Source organism: Polypterus senegalus, chromosome 10, assembly GCF_016835505.1.
Source record: "Polypterus senegalus isolate Bchr_013 chromosome 10, ASM1683550v1, whole genome shotgun sequence".
Classification (NCBI taxonomy): domain Eukaryota; kingdom Metazoa; phylum Chordata; class Cladistia; order Polypteriformes; family Polypteridae; genus Polypterus; species Polypterus senegalus.
The window spans coordinates 668,969-685,685 of record NC_053163.1 but is presented as its reverse complement, the minus strand read 5'-3'; the positions used below and the strand labels follow the sequence as shown (position 1 = coordinate 685,685).

Below are 16,717 nucleotides of genomic sequence, written 5' to 3'. Positions count from 1 at the left end.
CGCGTGTTGCACAGATGCTTAAAAAATAAGAGCAGGGCAAGTGACAGTCACCAGGGAAAGGAGCACCGACTGCTTGACTCACATCTGTCACCCAGACTTGGCAAAGGTGCCCCTCCGTGTCTCCGTGTAAAAATACAAAGGACAGACAGACAAATGTAGATGTGACTGAGAAAAAGACACATCACCGCAGACCCCCACATCTAACACACATCTTCAGACCCCTTGGGTTGGAATCCATGAAGCGACTCCAGCCACGATATTGTAAAATGGCTTTATTGATGTGCGCTGCTGATACACGAGATTTCATTCTCTTAGCATTGTGACAGTCTGCAGGACTGCGGTGGTGATGGTAGGGTGGGCTCCAGCTGAAGTCTTCAGATCCCTGAAGTGTCACTGTTCTGTCATGTTGACAAGCTGGGGTGCATCGGGGTCCTGAAGCTGCCCACTTGAAGTTTCCTCTGCCTGGCGAAGTAGGTCCGGGGGTGGCGGACCCCAGGCAGTGGCACTCACCTGACACGCACCTGAAAGAGAAGAGCAAAGTGAACATGTGGATGATGAGGACCCCTCTGCATGTGCATTACCTCAGTCTATCAGTGCAGGGCTTCTCCTAAAGTGATTGGCATCACTCCTTAGCAGTGGGCACCACGCCTCATGGCTGGGTGGTCTTTTACTGACTCCTGCTGGCTCTTCTCTTCATCTCAGCCACATTGTGGGAGAATGAGCAGCGAAAACCAGCAGTGGACACGTCCAGCAGAAAGGAAAGACAAGTGAATTTGGTGTTTATGTGTCTGGTGGGGGGCTTCGTTTCAGCAGGGGTCCGCATTCCACTTTAATGTCTCTGTTGTTTAGTTTTGATTCTTAATGTCGTTACTTTGCTGTTTGTTCACATTATTCTGTGCTTTGTATCAGTTTGGTGTATCGTGCTGTCGCTCTGCCGCTGTGGCCTGCTCCGTGTATTTTGTGGGCGGGGCCACCTGTCCATGTCTGTCAAGGGTCCGCCCTCAGACCTATAAGGCTGAATAAACAAGCGGACCCCTAGATGTGCTTGTGGTGCTGAGGGGTCCTCCTTTGGGGTCGGTAGATTTTCTTTTGTTTTTTGGACCCTTTTCCTCAGCATTTTGACCCTCTACTGGAGTGGCTATTTGTTTTAGACCCACCTTTTGTGCCTTTGTACCCCTTGAAGATGTTTAGTTAAGAAGAGCATTTGTGATGAATAAATCTTTTATATATAAAGATTCTTGGTTTGCCCCAAAGCTAAAGTTTGACCGATCTTTCCACTTGTGGGGGCTTTTTGTTGCAGTGTCTTGAGCCTTGCCAGTTCCTAACAGTGGGTGGGCTTCACGTCTCCTTGAATCTTGAGCATCTTACAAGGTTTGTAGTCAATGAGGACCTCAGACTGGACTGGGGGGTCAAGGAAAGATGTCAACATGCAGATATGATTTAGTAAAGGGGCTTTCTGACTGGGGTCAGGACTGGATGTGCGGCCTGCTGTGTTATCTCTTAAAGACCAGCGATGTCCCACCTCGGTGTCCAACACGAGAGACCTGCACCAAGCCCACCCATGACGATAGGGAGGAGAAAATGGAGGCAGTTGTACTTACCAGACCCCAGTTTCAGCCAGGAGGTGAACCTGCCAAGACAAAGCAGATCAGTTAGGCCTTCACTTTTACACCAAAGATTAATACTGAATGATATACTAATACTACCAATAATAATACTAATACTAATACTACTACTAATACTACTACTATTACTACTACTACTACTAATAATAATAATCATGAAATGACTTCATTTTAAAGTTAGAAATACGGGTGTGAATTACTGAAGGTGATTTATGGAGGATTAAAGAAACATTCCACCTAAACATGCAGTTCTTTATTTTACCTGTCACTGAGCGCACATCGGCTGTAGTGATGAGTGAAATACGTTTTTATTCTCATTCTTTCACCAAACATGGAAATCGCAAAGTGGATGATATAACAGACTTGACTGGACACCCACCATTAACAGCAGCCAGCCATACAAATGCCCATTAATGAATAATCCACATGTCAGGTACCCAGTCAGAGAGTATCTACTCAATGCCCTTCACCCTTAACCACCTTAATAAGAAGTTCAGTGTCTGTCTGTCTGTCTGGGTGTCCATCCGGTTGCTCAGTCTCTGTCCTTCTATACTGTATGTATAACTGTATATATACTGCTGAGGTGTCACCCACTGCCCTCGGGTCCCAATCCAGGTGGTTCATTGTGTGACGGGTGCAGCAGCGAGTTGTAATTAGCACACCCTCCCAACCTGCTCTATACAATATACAGTATATACAGTATGTTTGTGTGTGTTTGCCTGCTCCTCTTCATGGAGGGTCCCGGATGTGATGAACACCTGCACTCCTCTCCTCAAACTGAACTGCCCCTATAGGAGGTGCTGGACCCCCAGTCCTGGCTGTTTTACCCCTTGTCCTTCTTTTTCAGATATCCTGCTGTTCTTCCAGTGTTCTTTGCTTGCTGCACCAGAAGCCAACCTGAAAGGCAAACAGCAGATCAGTGAGTCTGAGGGTCCGAGATCACCGATTTGGGGGCCACTTGTGCTCATTTTCCTCACACACTTCTGTAGCCCACCTGTATTCTGTTGTCAGTACCGCTGGTCAGGTCGTCATGTTTCAGCTGGGGGTCTCCTCCCTGGCCCAAGTAGCCTGCTTGATTGTTTGTATTGTTATGCTGTGTATTCTCTTTTTGTTTTTCCATTGTCTTTGTCACATTTAGCTCATGTGATTTTTCCACACTACTCCGTTGTTTATTAAGTTTTGTCAAACACGTGCGCATGGAAGCCATCTAACAGGCCTGACTGAGAGTAATTCCACGCCAGACCAGGCGGTGGTGCAGTTCAGTGTTACTTTATCTCGCTTTCTCTGCAGACCGTTCTGCCCGGCCCTGATGATGTCACCTCCATTTCTAAGCCCTTTGATGACGTCACCTCCAGTTCTGAGCCCTTTGATGACGTCACTTCTATGGAGGAGGACCCTCCCGATTCCGGCCCTTTTGACGTCACTTCCTATGCTGGCCTTTAAAGCCGCCATCTTTGCTCTATCCCCTCAGTTGTGATCTGGACTCTGATCAGTACACATCTGTACAACATCTAATCCTACTCTGCAGCCAGGATATAATACACGTGTGGCTGCTGAAACCTTTTTTGGACTCTTTGTCAATTATTGTGACACTATAAAAGACAAAGCTGCTGAGGTCACCACGGCTTTGGCTTTGTACTTTTGATTCAGATTCTTGTTTTGTGAATCTTTGCCTCTCGTTTGGATTTTCTGGCTTTGGCACTGCATTATCTTTAATGTTCTGTTATTGATTTGTTTGCCGCTGTTGTCTTAATTTACTCTTTTTATGATTTAATTGAAGAATCTTTAGTAAATAATCTTTGATCACAATTAAACTTTCTTTTGTTGGTCCTATCGACCAGAGGTTGATGGTTTCCTCTCCTTTATTGAGAGCCTGAATAGCCCTATTCACAGCTTTGGGCACACGCAGGCTGAAGACCTGCCTTGTGAGTTTGGGGTCTGACTATCAGTGTGAGGCCTAATCTGTAAATTGAGACCACAGTGTAACCCTAGCCTGGATTTTGTGGTTTTTCAGGCCTTTCTGATATTTTTTGAGTGACAACACAGACATCAGTCACACCAGGCCCTGTATCAGGTGCTCTAATAGTCAGCGAGTATCGATTTACAGTCCCAAGTCTTCACTCGTTGACTTTTTAGTCCTCAATTTAGTAAGCTGTTTACACGTTTCTGGATGTCCATAAATTAATATTTTTTAATTCAGCAAACATTTACATAAAAAATGAATTCTGTGGAGGGTGGAAACTGAAACTGCTGCCTCACAGCACCAGAGGCCTGACTTGAATTCCCTGTCCTGTCATTCCGTGTCTCAGTTTCCTTGAGCTCGGCCCATTGTGAGTGATGGAGGGTTGGTGTGACGAGGTCACAAATCAAATGGCTTCCTCTCCAGGGTTGGTTCCTGCCTTGTGTCTGATGACAGTGAGATAAGCCGCAATCTCACGACCTTCTAATCAAAGAGTGGGCTGGGAAGACGAGCGGCTGTGTGGAATTCATGGATGAACCCTCCGGGAACTGACCCATGAGTCTACCTGTGTGGGGTGTTGACCCTCAGCTTCATACTCCAGGGTCACACCTGCAAGGTGCCATCAAGAAGTGCACAAAGCATTTGGAGGTGACAGGGACCCCCAGAGCCAATGGATGTCCATTTAAGTGGCTGTTTAAGAGATTAAAGTGTGCGACTGGATGTCTGTATGGAGACTGGAGGTAACTGTGAGACCAGAATTTGAGACCAGAGAGAAACACAAGAATTCCCCGAGACCCTTAAGTGCTAACGCTGTCTGCTCCCCATGGGTTGTCACCATTTTAAAGTCTTTACAGCCCCCCACCCCACCCCCAAATACCATAATGCATTGGTCAGTTTAGGCACAGTGAGGCCACCAGTGAGGCCACCTCTCTTGTCCAATCCCTCAGTATACAAAAGTGACCATTGGCCGTCTTACCTGGGAGGTGGACCCCTGAAGAGCTCTTCTCGAAGAATCCCCCCTTTATAGCCGAGTGCTCCACCCTGCAGATGAACTCCACGTCCTCGAGCTCAGTCAAGTCTCTGGGGAGGAATTCCACCTGACTGACCAACTCAAAGGTGTTCCTTCTCATTGACGGACCATAGTGGGCGCTGGTGGCTTTCCACTCTTCTGTCCCCGCCTCATATGTCTGCCCATTCGTGTCCCTTTTCAGCCAGGTCACCTTGATCTCCTGGGGGTAGAAGTCTGTGACGGTGCAGGACAGAGTGCATGGCTGACTGAGCTCCGTGAAGAAGATCTGTAAATCGGAGAGCTTGGGTTCTTTCAGGTAACCTGCAATGACAGGAGACAGCAGATGCCATGACACTGGGAAGGGCAGTGCCAGAGTGATGAGGGGTAGAGAGCCAGTGCCCAGTTATCGTGTCAGGATTAGCCGGCCGTGACGTTTCTCTCACAGACAAATATCCTTGATTGTATTTAGTGGCTTTCTATCTTAGTGTTCCATAACTGACTGAAGGTGGCTTATATTGGGTCCCACGGTGGGTTCTTCTGAGTCCCGGGGTCTCTTTTATAAAACTGCATGGATTTGAGAGTTGAAGAAAAACAAAATTTGATTTTAAAAACACGACGTTCTACGCACTTTACTTCTATAAGTCATCTTAGAAATGTGTGTCAGTGAACACCACGCCTGGCTGAAGCCCTGAAGCAGCCATAAATACAGACTACGCCACACTGCAGTCCTTCATTGGCTGTTTGAGCAGCCTGTACCCACCTGACACACATGGGCATGTGACACGGGCACTCCACAACTACAGCATGTGCGCCCCTCTGTGTTCTGGGCTTGAGGGAAAGGCAGAAGGTGCCAGTGTATGAACAGATAGGCACTGTCACCTGGCACATGCAATGACATGACTGCAGTTACAATGATTGGCACCAGCCATGTGAAACACTGAGGGTCCAGCCAGCCATCTTGCACCTTTAGCAAGTTATGGGCCAATCCTCCTTTGTCTCAAAATAAATCAATGAAGCCACATTTGTCTGCCTCATCTTGGCATCACAGATGGCCTCGCGCGTTAATGGAATGTCACAGCTTGGGGTTAACAATGGCAGGTTCATTATTGTAATATGAGTGCAGTCAAGTGCCCTGGTGATGGTAGAAGGACCCGACTCTGCTTCAAGTTGTCTTTTTATGTTGGCCAAAACACGTTCTGGTTTATGGATTTGCGGCCACACCATACGGAAACTTGACGTCAGTCGGTTAATGGCTTTCAGCACAGCGGGCATGGCAGAGTGAAGCCTGGCTGAGTTATTCCTCAGTTGCTCAGTTCCCTGGGAAGTGACAAGAGTTACGCGATATAAACTGATGGAACCAGAAACATCCTTGAGTGCAAATACGCAGCCTTGGCCCTCTTATCATCATCATCATCATCACATTGACCTGCATGTCTCTTATAACCCATCTGAGCTCTAATGGACCTTGATGGCCACTGTTATCAGTCCAACAGGCTCCTCAGCAGTTCAGGCAGCCAGCCAGGCCACACCTTAAACACAAAGCCCCCTTCAAGCCCAGTCTAAGACGTGCCACCCGCACCAGCAGACTGGTCATGACAGCTCATCCTGGTCCCCTCATGTTTAGACAGAGCAGATGATCCTAAATCAGACTCCACTAGGACTCTAACAGTCCAGGAGCAAACTGGTGTGGAGGGCTGGGATGGACCCCGACTGACGTGAAACACCCCGGTGGGCGGCATTGCAGTTTAGAGGCTGCCTCATCTGCAGGGCAATGGAGGTCCATCTTTAGCTCCTTGAGGTGGCACCATTTCTGTGCAATCTGAAGGCCCCAAATTCAGAGCCATCAGGCCACCCTGGAATTGTGACACCTCTCGGACACAAAGATAACCGGAGGGAGGACAGTCCTGTGTAAATGTGACACTACAAATATATGACAACTACACAAATGACAGGATAGTTGGGCTCACCTTTTAACTTCAGCTTTGCCATTTTCTTCTCAATGGTCTTCTTCATGAGCGTCACATGTCCCACCCTGCAGATGTAGGCCATTTCCTGCAGTTCACAAATGCTTTTAGGAGTGAAGTGGACCTCGGAGGTCACCTCATAAGTGTTATTCTGCTTCTCTGGGCTGCTTGTGGTCACTGTGGCGTTCCACTGAAGTGACCCTGCAGTGACAGGCTGATTGTCACCCTTTGCTTGAACCCTCAGCCAGGTCACGGTGATTGCGCTGGGAATGAACTTGGAGATGCTGCAGCTGAGAGTGCAGGGCTGACCCACCTCTGAAAATTTGACCACTTCAATGTCAGCCAGCAGGGGGCACCCGTCGATACCTGAAAGATGCCCACAGGTTAAACTGAGTCTGGCTGACTGGCATGAGTTTGCATTTTGAGCTTCTGAGGTTTACCTGGGGTGTCACCAGTGGCCACCTTCTGGGTCTTTGCCATTGAAATGTGCTCAACCTCCACAAGGACCTTGAATCCAGGAGTCTGAATCTGAGAGAAAGGGACGGAGCAGATGCTCCTAGTGCTGAACGTCCCATTGGGGTTTTCTATCATCTCAGGTGTTTCGCTGGTCCCTCTCTCTTCTCCCAGGGTCCATGAGAAGCTGATGGCTTGTGGTTGAAAGTCCTCGGCTGTAATCTGGAGCTTCACTTTAGTGTCAGAGTTCTCGGTGACATTCTCGATTTCTGAGAGTCGAGGGCGAACTGGAAACCAGGATCACAAGAAACATCGGTCAGCGAGCAAATGTGATACATGAAAACGAGAAGGAAACGCAGAATACGAAAGGGGTAGGAACTGACCTGGGCAGCCAAACCCCGCCACTTACCACACACCTGTTCCAATGTCACCGACCGCTCCACACTCCTCTTCGTGTGCCTGTGAGTCGCCCGACACCTAAGCACTGCCCCCTGGTGGTCTGCTTTATTTATTAAAAACCGCAGAGTAATGGGGGTCTCCTTCAGACAGATGCCTTTCTTTACAGGGCCTCTTTCCAGGGTGTAGTTAGCAGGGTCCTTGTTGTCCAAAGAGAGCCCACCCTCACAGTCACTTTGTTTATCATGACATCCGACATCCTCGTCATTTACAAAGCAACTGAGAGTGACATTTTGGAGTGTCCAGCCTTTGAGGGTGAACTGAACTGCCCCCTGTTCACCGTGGACTAATGTTACAGGGACAAGAGGGGACAAGGACACTAAAATATGACGAGAGAAAGAGAGAGCATTAGGCACAAAGACACAATGGAGCCCTTAGAGTCTGAGTGAGCTGAATAGCAAGAGAGAGTTTGGGTGCCACTGAGATGGACACGCAGCATCCATGTGGGTGTCCTAAGGGTCACTCGTGTTAACACAAATGCACAAGACGTGAGCACAAGTGACACCTGAAGAGAAGACCCAATACAGAGACATTTGAAGTAAACCTCACGAAATCAGACGTGAAAAGAGAAACTGAAAATGTAAAGGCGAACAAACACAAACATTAAAAGTACAAAAACTGAAGTGACGAGGTCTGTCCTGGCATAAGGGCAGGGGACTAAATAAAGAGGTAAGTGGTGACTAAAGTGACATGAAGTGTCATGAAAGCAGGAACTGCTGAGGTGAAGCCTGTGACATCAAACACTCGGTGGTCATCTTAACCGTGGAGGACCCTGAACAAGTCAATGACCACGAGGTCTGGGCAGGGGGGTATCTGGGGCTCAGAGGAGAGGTGACACCACGAGGGAGTGATGAGGTCTGACTCCGACCTTGAGGTGCACCTCCTGCCATCGCCATCAACACAAAGTCAAGGAAGTAAAGTGACCAGAAGGTCTGACTTCCCATAAAGGACAGGAATGGCACAGGGCGGCCATTCAGTCCTCATCTCGGTCCTGGACCTGCCCGTCACCCAACTGGACGTCGTTTACTCATTTGCTTCTCCTGCTTTAGGGTGGTGTTTGCTATAAAAGCTAAAAGGGGTTCAGTTAACACATTGGGTGCCACTAACAACAGAGTAAGAATCATAAACGTTTAAACCCTTAAACCTACCTGGACCTTTAAATCTCCACGTGCTTTCACTCCAACTGGACTGCTGTCTTTAAAACCTTACTCACGATGTCCTTAGACAACAACAACAGACAGTCGCACAACCCTGTTAAAGAAGATGAAGAAGAAGGAGAGATGCTCACCTGAGAACCACCAGCAGACAATGAGGGGCACAAAGAGGAGGAGGAGGACAGCAATGATGGTCATGACCTCTGTAATGGTCCTCCCCACATCTGCAGTTATTTAGAGACAAACAGAGAAAGAGCGCAGGTCAGGGCCGAGTGACACCCAAGCAGTGCCACCACTTAGGAGAATCACCCACTAAACTGTGGAGGCTGTCACATGAAACGGTGAAGAACATACGGCGGATTCACAAAGTCCCTCTCCGCACACTTTGGGTTGTAGAATGTAATTTAGAAATGAATTAACCAGCCATTCCTACCCATCAGTCAGTCAGTGCCCACCCCGCTATATCCTAACTAAAGGGTCACAGGGGTCTGCTGGAGCCAATCCCAGCCAACACAGGGCGCAAGGCAGGAAACAAACCCCGGGCAGGGCGCCAGCCCACCGCAGGGCACACACACACACACCAAGCACACAGTAGGGACAATTTAGGATCGCCAATACACCGAACCTGCATGTCTTTGGACTGTGGGACGAAACCCACGTGAACCCAGGTGTCCTTACTGTGAGGCAGCAGCACTACCACTGTACCACCGTGCCACCCTCCTACCCATCAGTCTACACTCAATGTCCCATAATGGCAAAGTGAACACAAGTTTACAGGAAGTTTTGTAAATTTATTAGAAATCAAAAGTGGAATCTCTTACTCCTAGAATTATTCAGACCCTTGGCTCTGGCCCACCAAGTTGTGCTCAAGTGTCTCCTGCTGGCTTTGCTTCTCCTTGAGTAGAGTCCACCTCTGGACCATGGAATGGATTGGATGCCATCTAGGAAGGCCCACATGTACCTGTGTATGGGAGGTCCGACAATTCACTCTGCCTGTCAGGCTCAGGAAGTCCAGGGAACAACAAACTCTCAAACTCAATGAACTCTTTGAGAAGAACTCCAAGAACTACGTCTGTTGAAGATCAGGCACAGCTCATCAGCAGTTTAACGCCATCCCCCTCAACAGCATCTATGGTGGGTGAAAGACATGTGAGACAGGACAGAACTGAGGGAAAGAGGAATACAGCAGGATACAGAGAGGTCCTTGAAGAAAACCACCTCAGTCTGGGGTGAGAGTTCAGCTGTCACTAAAACAATGACCAGTGCCAAGTCAAACAGCCAAGACAACACTGGAGTGACTTTGGGGACAAGTCTGAGTGTCCTTGAGTGGCCCACCCAAAGTCCAGACTCAAACCCCTGGAAACGTGTGTGGAGAGACATGAAGATGGCCGTTTACAGACTCTACCCATCCAGTCTCATGGGGCTAGGGATGGTCAACTGCCCAAATCCAGGTGGAGGCTTACCAAGAAGACCCACATTTGGAACTTCTGCCAAAGGGGCTTCAATAAAGTACTGAGTGAAGGGTCTGAATACTTCTAGGAAGCAGAGATCTCAGTTTTTGATTTGTAATAAATTTGTAAACCTTTCTGAACACGTGTTGTCACTTTGTCATGATGGATTGTTAAGTGCAGATTGAGGGGCAAACATGGCAGATGTACCCATTTAAAATAAAATTGGAAATGCATTCAAGTTTTGGGGTCTGAATACCTCCTGAACTCACAGTAAATGGAGAGTGGACTGTGAGGGTCCGAGAGGTGATCCAGTGAGGAGACTGGAGGAGGAGGAGGAGGAGGAGAAGGAGGAAGCCGACTGCCCACTGCAGTTGCCTGGCACACCGCGATGTCAACAACATGTCACTAGTGACCCTGGCCACCACAGTCCACTTGAATGGGTGTGATCGGTTTGGCAATGGCGGTCTCAGTCCATCCATTCTCTGATCTCTCACTATAATGACTTGTCTAACCCTAATGGAGCAGCTCTTCTGTATGGAGAAGGCTATGAACAGCACGCTGGCCAGGTCAGGGGTCACAGGGCCTCCTGGTGGGATCTCTGAGCACTACCTCAGCTAAGCCAACATTGATTGAGAATTTGTTAACTCTGGATGGGACTGCGTGGTGGTCTCATCTACTCACATATGACAGACATCATTAGTGGCTTGTCCAGGGCCTCGTGCTCCACCACGCAGATCAGCTCATCTCGACTGTAAGGCGTGACGTGGTAAACGCTCTCCGAGCTGTAGGTGCCATCAGGATTGAGCCGCGGTGTTGTGCTGATCATCTCATTAACACGCCTGCCATTTCTCTTCCAGCTGAAAGCGATGACCTTGGGGTAGAAACTCCTGGCCGCGCAGGTCACTGAGTTTTCAGACAGAAGCTGAACTCGTTCTGGATACATGAGGACCTCAGGGGGAACTGCGGAGACATGAAGGTGAAGTCAGTGTGAACATGCAAGTAGAAGGTGGTGTGAAGGTCCAGAACTGTGAAGAACACGGCCACCATTTCAGGCCTCAGTCACGTAACCTGCACACGTGAGAAAAGTAAAAATGGAGCACGTCCTGGTCTCGTAGGCCACCATCTGTCAAACATGAAAACAAGAGGAAGGTTGAGTATACTTGAGGGCCTGAGGTAGGAGAAGCGAGATGACATAAAGGTGAAGATTATAAGAAGACTATGGAGATAAAAATGTCTAAGTAAACTCAGAGCTCAGTGGAGATAACAAAGTATGGGAGCTGTGGAAGAAAAGGAAAGGGTATGCTGAGCGTCAAACAAGGAGAAGAGGAATAGAGAGACATCTGCTCAGGACCACCAAATGAAGCTATGAGGCTCATAGGATGAAGTAGAGTCTGTGGGACACGTGAACTTGAGGAGGTGCCGATAAAGTGTAACACCTGGCAACAGCGCATTGAATAAAATTGAGTGTATCTGACTAAGGAAATGAAGAGCAAGGTGCAGAGAAGCAATGGAGGACAAGCCATGAGGAGATGCTGGACAGGCAGATAGTCCAGTGACAGGCTGAGAAAACACAAGGGTCTCACACATGTGACAGTCCAGGAAGGTACAGAGAGTTAGTGTGCCAACCTGCATGAGGGCAGAGAGGAGCTGAAGGACCATTAAGAGAAGTGATGAGGACGGGCTGAGCAGACAGGTGTGGTGTCACAGGGTGACATTAATAAAGTGACTCTGTCCTCCACAGTCCTACGGCCACTCCTGTCTATTCTCAGATGTTTCTTAATCACCACTCACCTCTTATGGTCAGTGCCAGGTTGACCTCCTGCTTCTCGCCTCCATGCCTGACCTCACATCTGTACTGTCCTTCATCTCTCTTCATGACAGATGAGAGCAGCAGAGATGCGTTTCCGTTTCGGATGTCATTTTCAAACAGGATGGCTTCCTTTCTCGCTGTGGCCTCTCCATTCACAAATCTTGCTGCGAGGAAGTCATACTGATACCAGGTGACCGTCAGCTTCTTGGGGTCAATGAAACCCGGTGTGACAGAGAAGGAGCACGGCAGGGTGACGGCGTCATGCCTCAGAGCGTAAAGGAAAGGATTTGATGCGGAGATTGTGAGGGCGCTGTCTGAGCCTGCAGGGAGACACACAGACAGAAAGACAGACATACAGACAAGAAGGGTTGGAGCAGCCATGTCTCACCTCAGGGCTCACTTGGAGGTGAATCAGGACGCCTGTCCTGACCTTTGAGGAGCATCACATGGAGTAGAGGAAAACATGAAAACTCCACACAAATACCAGCTGAGCTAGTAGTTGAACTCAGGAACATGAAAATGTGAAGGACAAGCTGGACCCCCCGCACCACCATACTGCACTAGCAGTTAAAAATCATAAATGGGTGAACCATCGTGATGAAACAAATCTGATTCTTCTGAGCCCAAACATTCAACACCGAGGCGGTGCTGAGCTGATGAGGGGCTTCATCTACTCCTTAACGCTTGGTAAGCAGAAGTGACTGACTGTGACACAGACTCATCTGGACGTCACCAGGAAAGGACACGTTTTTATGGAGTAAGATCACTGTTAAAAATAAATCGTACAAGTCTGATCTCTCGAGACCTTCACGACGGCGGGGTGACAGGAGCCCAGCGCAGAAAAGCAGCAGATGTGTGCAGCCAGTGCAAGGCGCTATAGCCCACCAGTGGTCTTCACAGAATACCCGCTATTTATAAAGAGGTCTGCTGCTTTGATATTTTAGATGTTGCCGTCTCTCTCTGACTGAATTGTCGCTGTGAACGTCTTTAAAGTAAATCCAACAGGGTGGTCAGTCACTTAGCTCTCCACCCTGCGGCCAAAGCGACCTCCTTCTGGTTAGAAGTTCTACCGTCAGACTCACAACTCATCATTTTATTAAAATCAGAAGAACTCCAAGGTCACGTTTAACGGTCCGGTATCTCAGACTCGCGGGGCTCCGCCTGTTCCACAAATAGCAAAGCCAGCTCCCTGACTTCGCCATATTTGGTGCCAGCTGCCCGAACGCCAAGGCGCTTTACAGGAAGTGCAGCGTGGACGGTACCGAGCCCACCCCAACACGGCTCAGGTGCTGGACCTCCACAACGGGGGGGCTTTCACGATTCGCCTTACCCCTGCATGTCGGACATTTAACGGGACAGTCGCCCTACACGGTCCTCGTCTGAAGGGCCACCAACAAATCACGAATATCTTAAGGTCCTCCGTCTGACCGGAGCAGCGTCACCTCATTTCGGGGTCTCCGAGGGTCTGTTAAACTCACCCCAGCACCGCAGCGCGATCAGGAGCAGCAAGTCCAGCACGAAGTTCATGGCCGGTGCGCAGCCAGCGCGTTCTTTTCGTTTCAGTTTAGTTTCACTTTCTGCCATCCGCTGATGGCAGGATATGTGTGTGTGTGTGTGTGTGTGTGTGTGTGTGCGTGTGTGTGTGTGCGGGACTTTGGGGGTCTGTTAGTCGCTCGGCGGGACCGAGTGCCTCAGATCGAGTCGAGTGGGCGAGCGAGGCTGCCTTCCGTCCTTCCGTTTTATTTCATTTTGCCAGGCTGTGCCAGCACAGTTCATTTTCTGCTCCTTTTCAAAGGGGTCTTCGTGCGCCTGTCCGCTGGCTGATTTTTGTTGTTCATGATGGACATTTGGCTTCATATCTGATCTCATCGTTTAATTAGCTCGTCGTCATTCCACCTCTTTTTCGTCGTTCAGAAAATTCATTAGCGTGAGATGAATCTTTATAAGAAATGTCGACTGTGTATTTTAAACGCTTAACCTTCTCCTGTTATTTTCAAACGATTTGACTTTTTTTCCTGCATTATCCCAAGTAAGGAACCCATGTGCGCCCCCTGTGTGTTTTAAATGAGTCCAAGGATGTTACGTGCCCATGTGGCTCAGTACCCAGTTACTGATTACCTGGTACAAGTGTGCTGGGAGTGAGCAAAACTGGACCGTTTGGGGGTCCCCAAGGACTGGGTGGGAAACCCTGCTCTAGATAACATGCACAGAAGCTTGAAGCAATCATTTCAAATAAAAAACCAAAAGGTTACGTGACGTAAATTTACTAATTAGGCCGACATCTTCGTCCAACACTGAAAAAAGTATAACATTGATGTTGTTCATTCAACTTAAGTTTAGTCATTTAGTGTTGTAGCTTGAAATATTTGGTTTCACATCTCAATCAAAGTAAAAAAAAAAAATGTTTGTACCAAAGTAAGTTATGGTGGAGGAAATAAACATAAAAATCTTATTTCAGTTAACCTAATATTTTAGGGTGTTCGTGTGCTGTGTTTGAGGGGCCCTTTGTGTTTTCTTCCGGTCGAACTTTCCAGCGTGCTGGCTTTCCAACTGCAATAAAGAAGAAGACTTTCCTGAGTGGAGTGGACGTTGCTGTCCAGGTCTGGTCATTTTCTGCAGCAGACTTTTATAATGGAGTATGTAACTCTGTTTGTCAACTGTTCATTTTAAGTATATGAACTCATAATAAAACATATTTTCAAGAAAGGTGTAGAAATGTTTAATATTTTTTTTGTGATATATTTTAGATTTACGCTGCAATATGCTTGAATATTTAAACTAGATTTTTAAATAAATGTAAAAAGTACAGCATTGGAATGTGTTATGTTCATAATATTTCTTTTTTTTTTATTATTTTAATTAATTTTATTACAATCCATACAAAGCAATCAAGATTTTACAAAAAGAAAAACTGACTTAAGAACAGATCGATCCCCACCCTTGAGAGAGAGAGCAAGCCAAACGGTGTAAAATTTAAGGCTTTTAAAAATACCTAAATCAACAAATTCTCTGTGCTTTATAAAATCATTTCAAAATATTACTGATTAGATCCTGCCATGTTTTGAAGTCTGCACGGATCCTCTAACTGAGTATTTGATTTTTTCCAACTTCAAATAATATAACACATCGGTTTCCCACTGACTTAAAAGAGGAGAGTTTGGGTTCTTCCAGTTTATCAGAAGAAGTCTGCGTGCCAACAGTGTAGTGAATGCCATCACAGTTTGTTTGTCCTTCTCCACTTTAAGCCCCTCTGGAAGACCCCCAAACACAGCTGTTAATGGGTTAGGAGGGATTGTGAGTCCAAGGCTGTCTGAGAGGTCATTAGAATAATCCAGAATAATGTTAATTTGGTGCAGGCCCAGAACATGTGACCCAGTGAGGCTTGGACTTGGTTGCAACGTTCGCAGGTTGGATCATCACAGCCCTGGAAACATTATGGAGAGTTTTAGTCGAGACAGATGTGCTCGACTCGATATATAATTTGGAGTTGAATGATTGTATGCTTTGCGCATATGGAGCTCGAGTGAATTCTCTGCATTGCTACTTTCCACTCCTTTTCTGATATATTAATTGAGAGATCTTTTTCCCAGTGTCCTCTTGGATCTTTGAAAGGAAGGGATTGGAAAAGAATTTTATATATTGTAGAGATGGAGTCTAACTCCTTAAAATTGAGCAATACTTTTTCCAGCATGGATGAGGGTGCAAGATGAGGAAAATTGGGCTGGTTCTGTTTAACAAAGTTCCTGATTTGAAGATAGTGAAAGAAATGTGTAGCTGGAATGTTAAATTTGGAATGTAATTGTTCATAGGATGCAAAGACGTTGTCTATATAAAGATCTCTAAGCAAGTTAATTCCAAATTTTTTCCAGATATTAAAAACTGCATATGTTTGTGAAGGTTGAAAGAGGTGGTTCTCTTGCAGAGGTGCCACAGATAGAAGCTTCATAATATTTCTAATAGCATATAAACAGGTTACGACCAATAAACCATTTAAATTGTAAGAACTTAAAAAACAGATTGACTTCAGTATAAAACAAGTGAATTACACCCAGTCACTCGAAATGATTTGCCTCGACTTAAGAATTGTGGGTTCAATAAGATAAAAAGAATTCTGTTGGTTCAGATTGAAAATATTACGTGTGACTCGTTACCTTCATGATCTGAAGTTGAACGGAGTTTATTCTTTTGTCAGACTCGTCACATTTGAGACACAACTGGCGACATTTCTTTTGTTTAACCAGACGGGGCACAGGCAGGTGAAGTGACTCTCTCAGGGTCACACGGCGTCAATAGTGGGCTTTGGACCCCCAAACTCAGGGTTTTGAAATCCAAAACCTTAACCACTACAGCACACTTAAACCAAGAATATATTAAAAAAATCAAATTTTACTTTTGTCAAAGTCAAAGTTCAAAACTGGACAGTTGAAGACACAAAAACATGGCCTGGTGTGCATAGAGCAGCGCGACCTGCTGGCATTTCAGGAAGGCCTGTGCAGAGCAGGAGTCTTCACCGGTGTGGTGTAGCGGGTCTGCGGCTTCAAAAAGAAAAGGCCCAGTTTTAAATCTTCAGAGCCGTGTCCGTCTCCATGGGCGCGATTTAACGACCGCGGGGAATTAATAAAGTAGTTTGAGCGAGTCGCACTTACACGTACAGGCGCGATCGTTCTCATTCCTTCATTGGCTTCCTGTAGCATGTGATTAAAGTGCTGTGCCTACAGAGACAGGAGTGTATAGATACGGGTTGGCACGAGGAAAGAGGGAGAAATCAAAGATGGGAAACTAAAGAAAAGGTAAATAGAGGGTAAAGGACGTGAAAGGCGGTCTCAGCAGGAGGA

The 16,717-nt window shown here is 47.1% G+C and overlaps 1 protein-coding gene across 1 annotated transcript; it reads right to left on the bottom strand.

Moving 5' to 3' along the window:
- Nucleotides 1-257: 257 nt before the first annotated feature.
- LOC120536428 lies at nt 258-13,924 on the bottom strand. Its single transcript, XM_039764771.1, has 11 exons — nt 13,361-13,924; nt 11,864-12,202; nt 10,754-11,032; nt 8,756-8,845; nt 7,421-7,786; nt 6,999-7,298; nt 6,562-6,924; nt 4,562-4,915; nt 2,453-2,522; nt 1,602-1,630; nt 258-521 (listed from the first exon to the last, which is right to left on the bottom strand). Exons 1-11 carry the CDS (start codon nt 13,464-13,466, stop codon nt 391-393), a joined length of 2,427 nt encoding a protein of 808 aa, XP_039620705.1. The 5' UTR covers nt 13,467-13,924; the 3' UTR covers nt 258-390.
- Between the last annotated feature and the right edge of the window lie 2,793 nt (nt 13,925-16,717).

Bases quoted from the DNA above. Each gene is read 5' to 3' on its own strand.
- LOC120536428 (XM_039764771.1), bottom strand. From the start codon at position 13,466: ATGGCAGAAAGTGAAACTAAACTGAAACGAAAAGAACGCGCTGGCTGC. The intron at 2,523-4,561 runs GTAAGACGGCCA...TTTGCCTTTCAG, and splicing joins TTCAGGGGTCCACCTCCCAG to GTTGGCTTCTGGTGCAGCAA. The intron at 522-1,601 runs GTAAGTACAACT...CTTCTCTTTCAG, and splicing joins CTGGCTGAAACTGGGGTCTG to GTGCGTGTCAGGTGAGTGCC.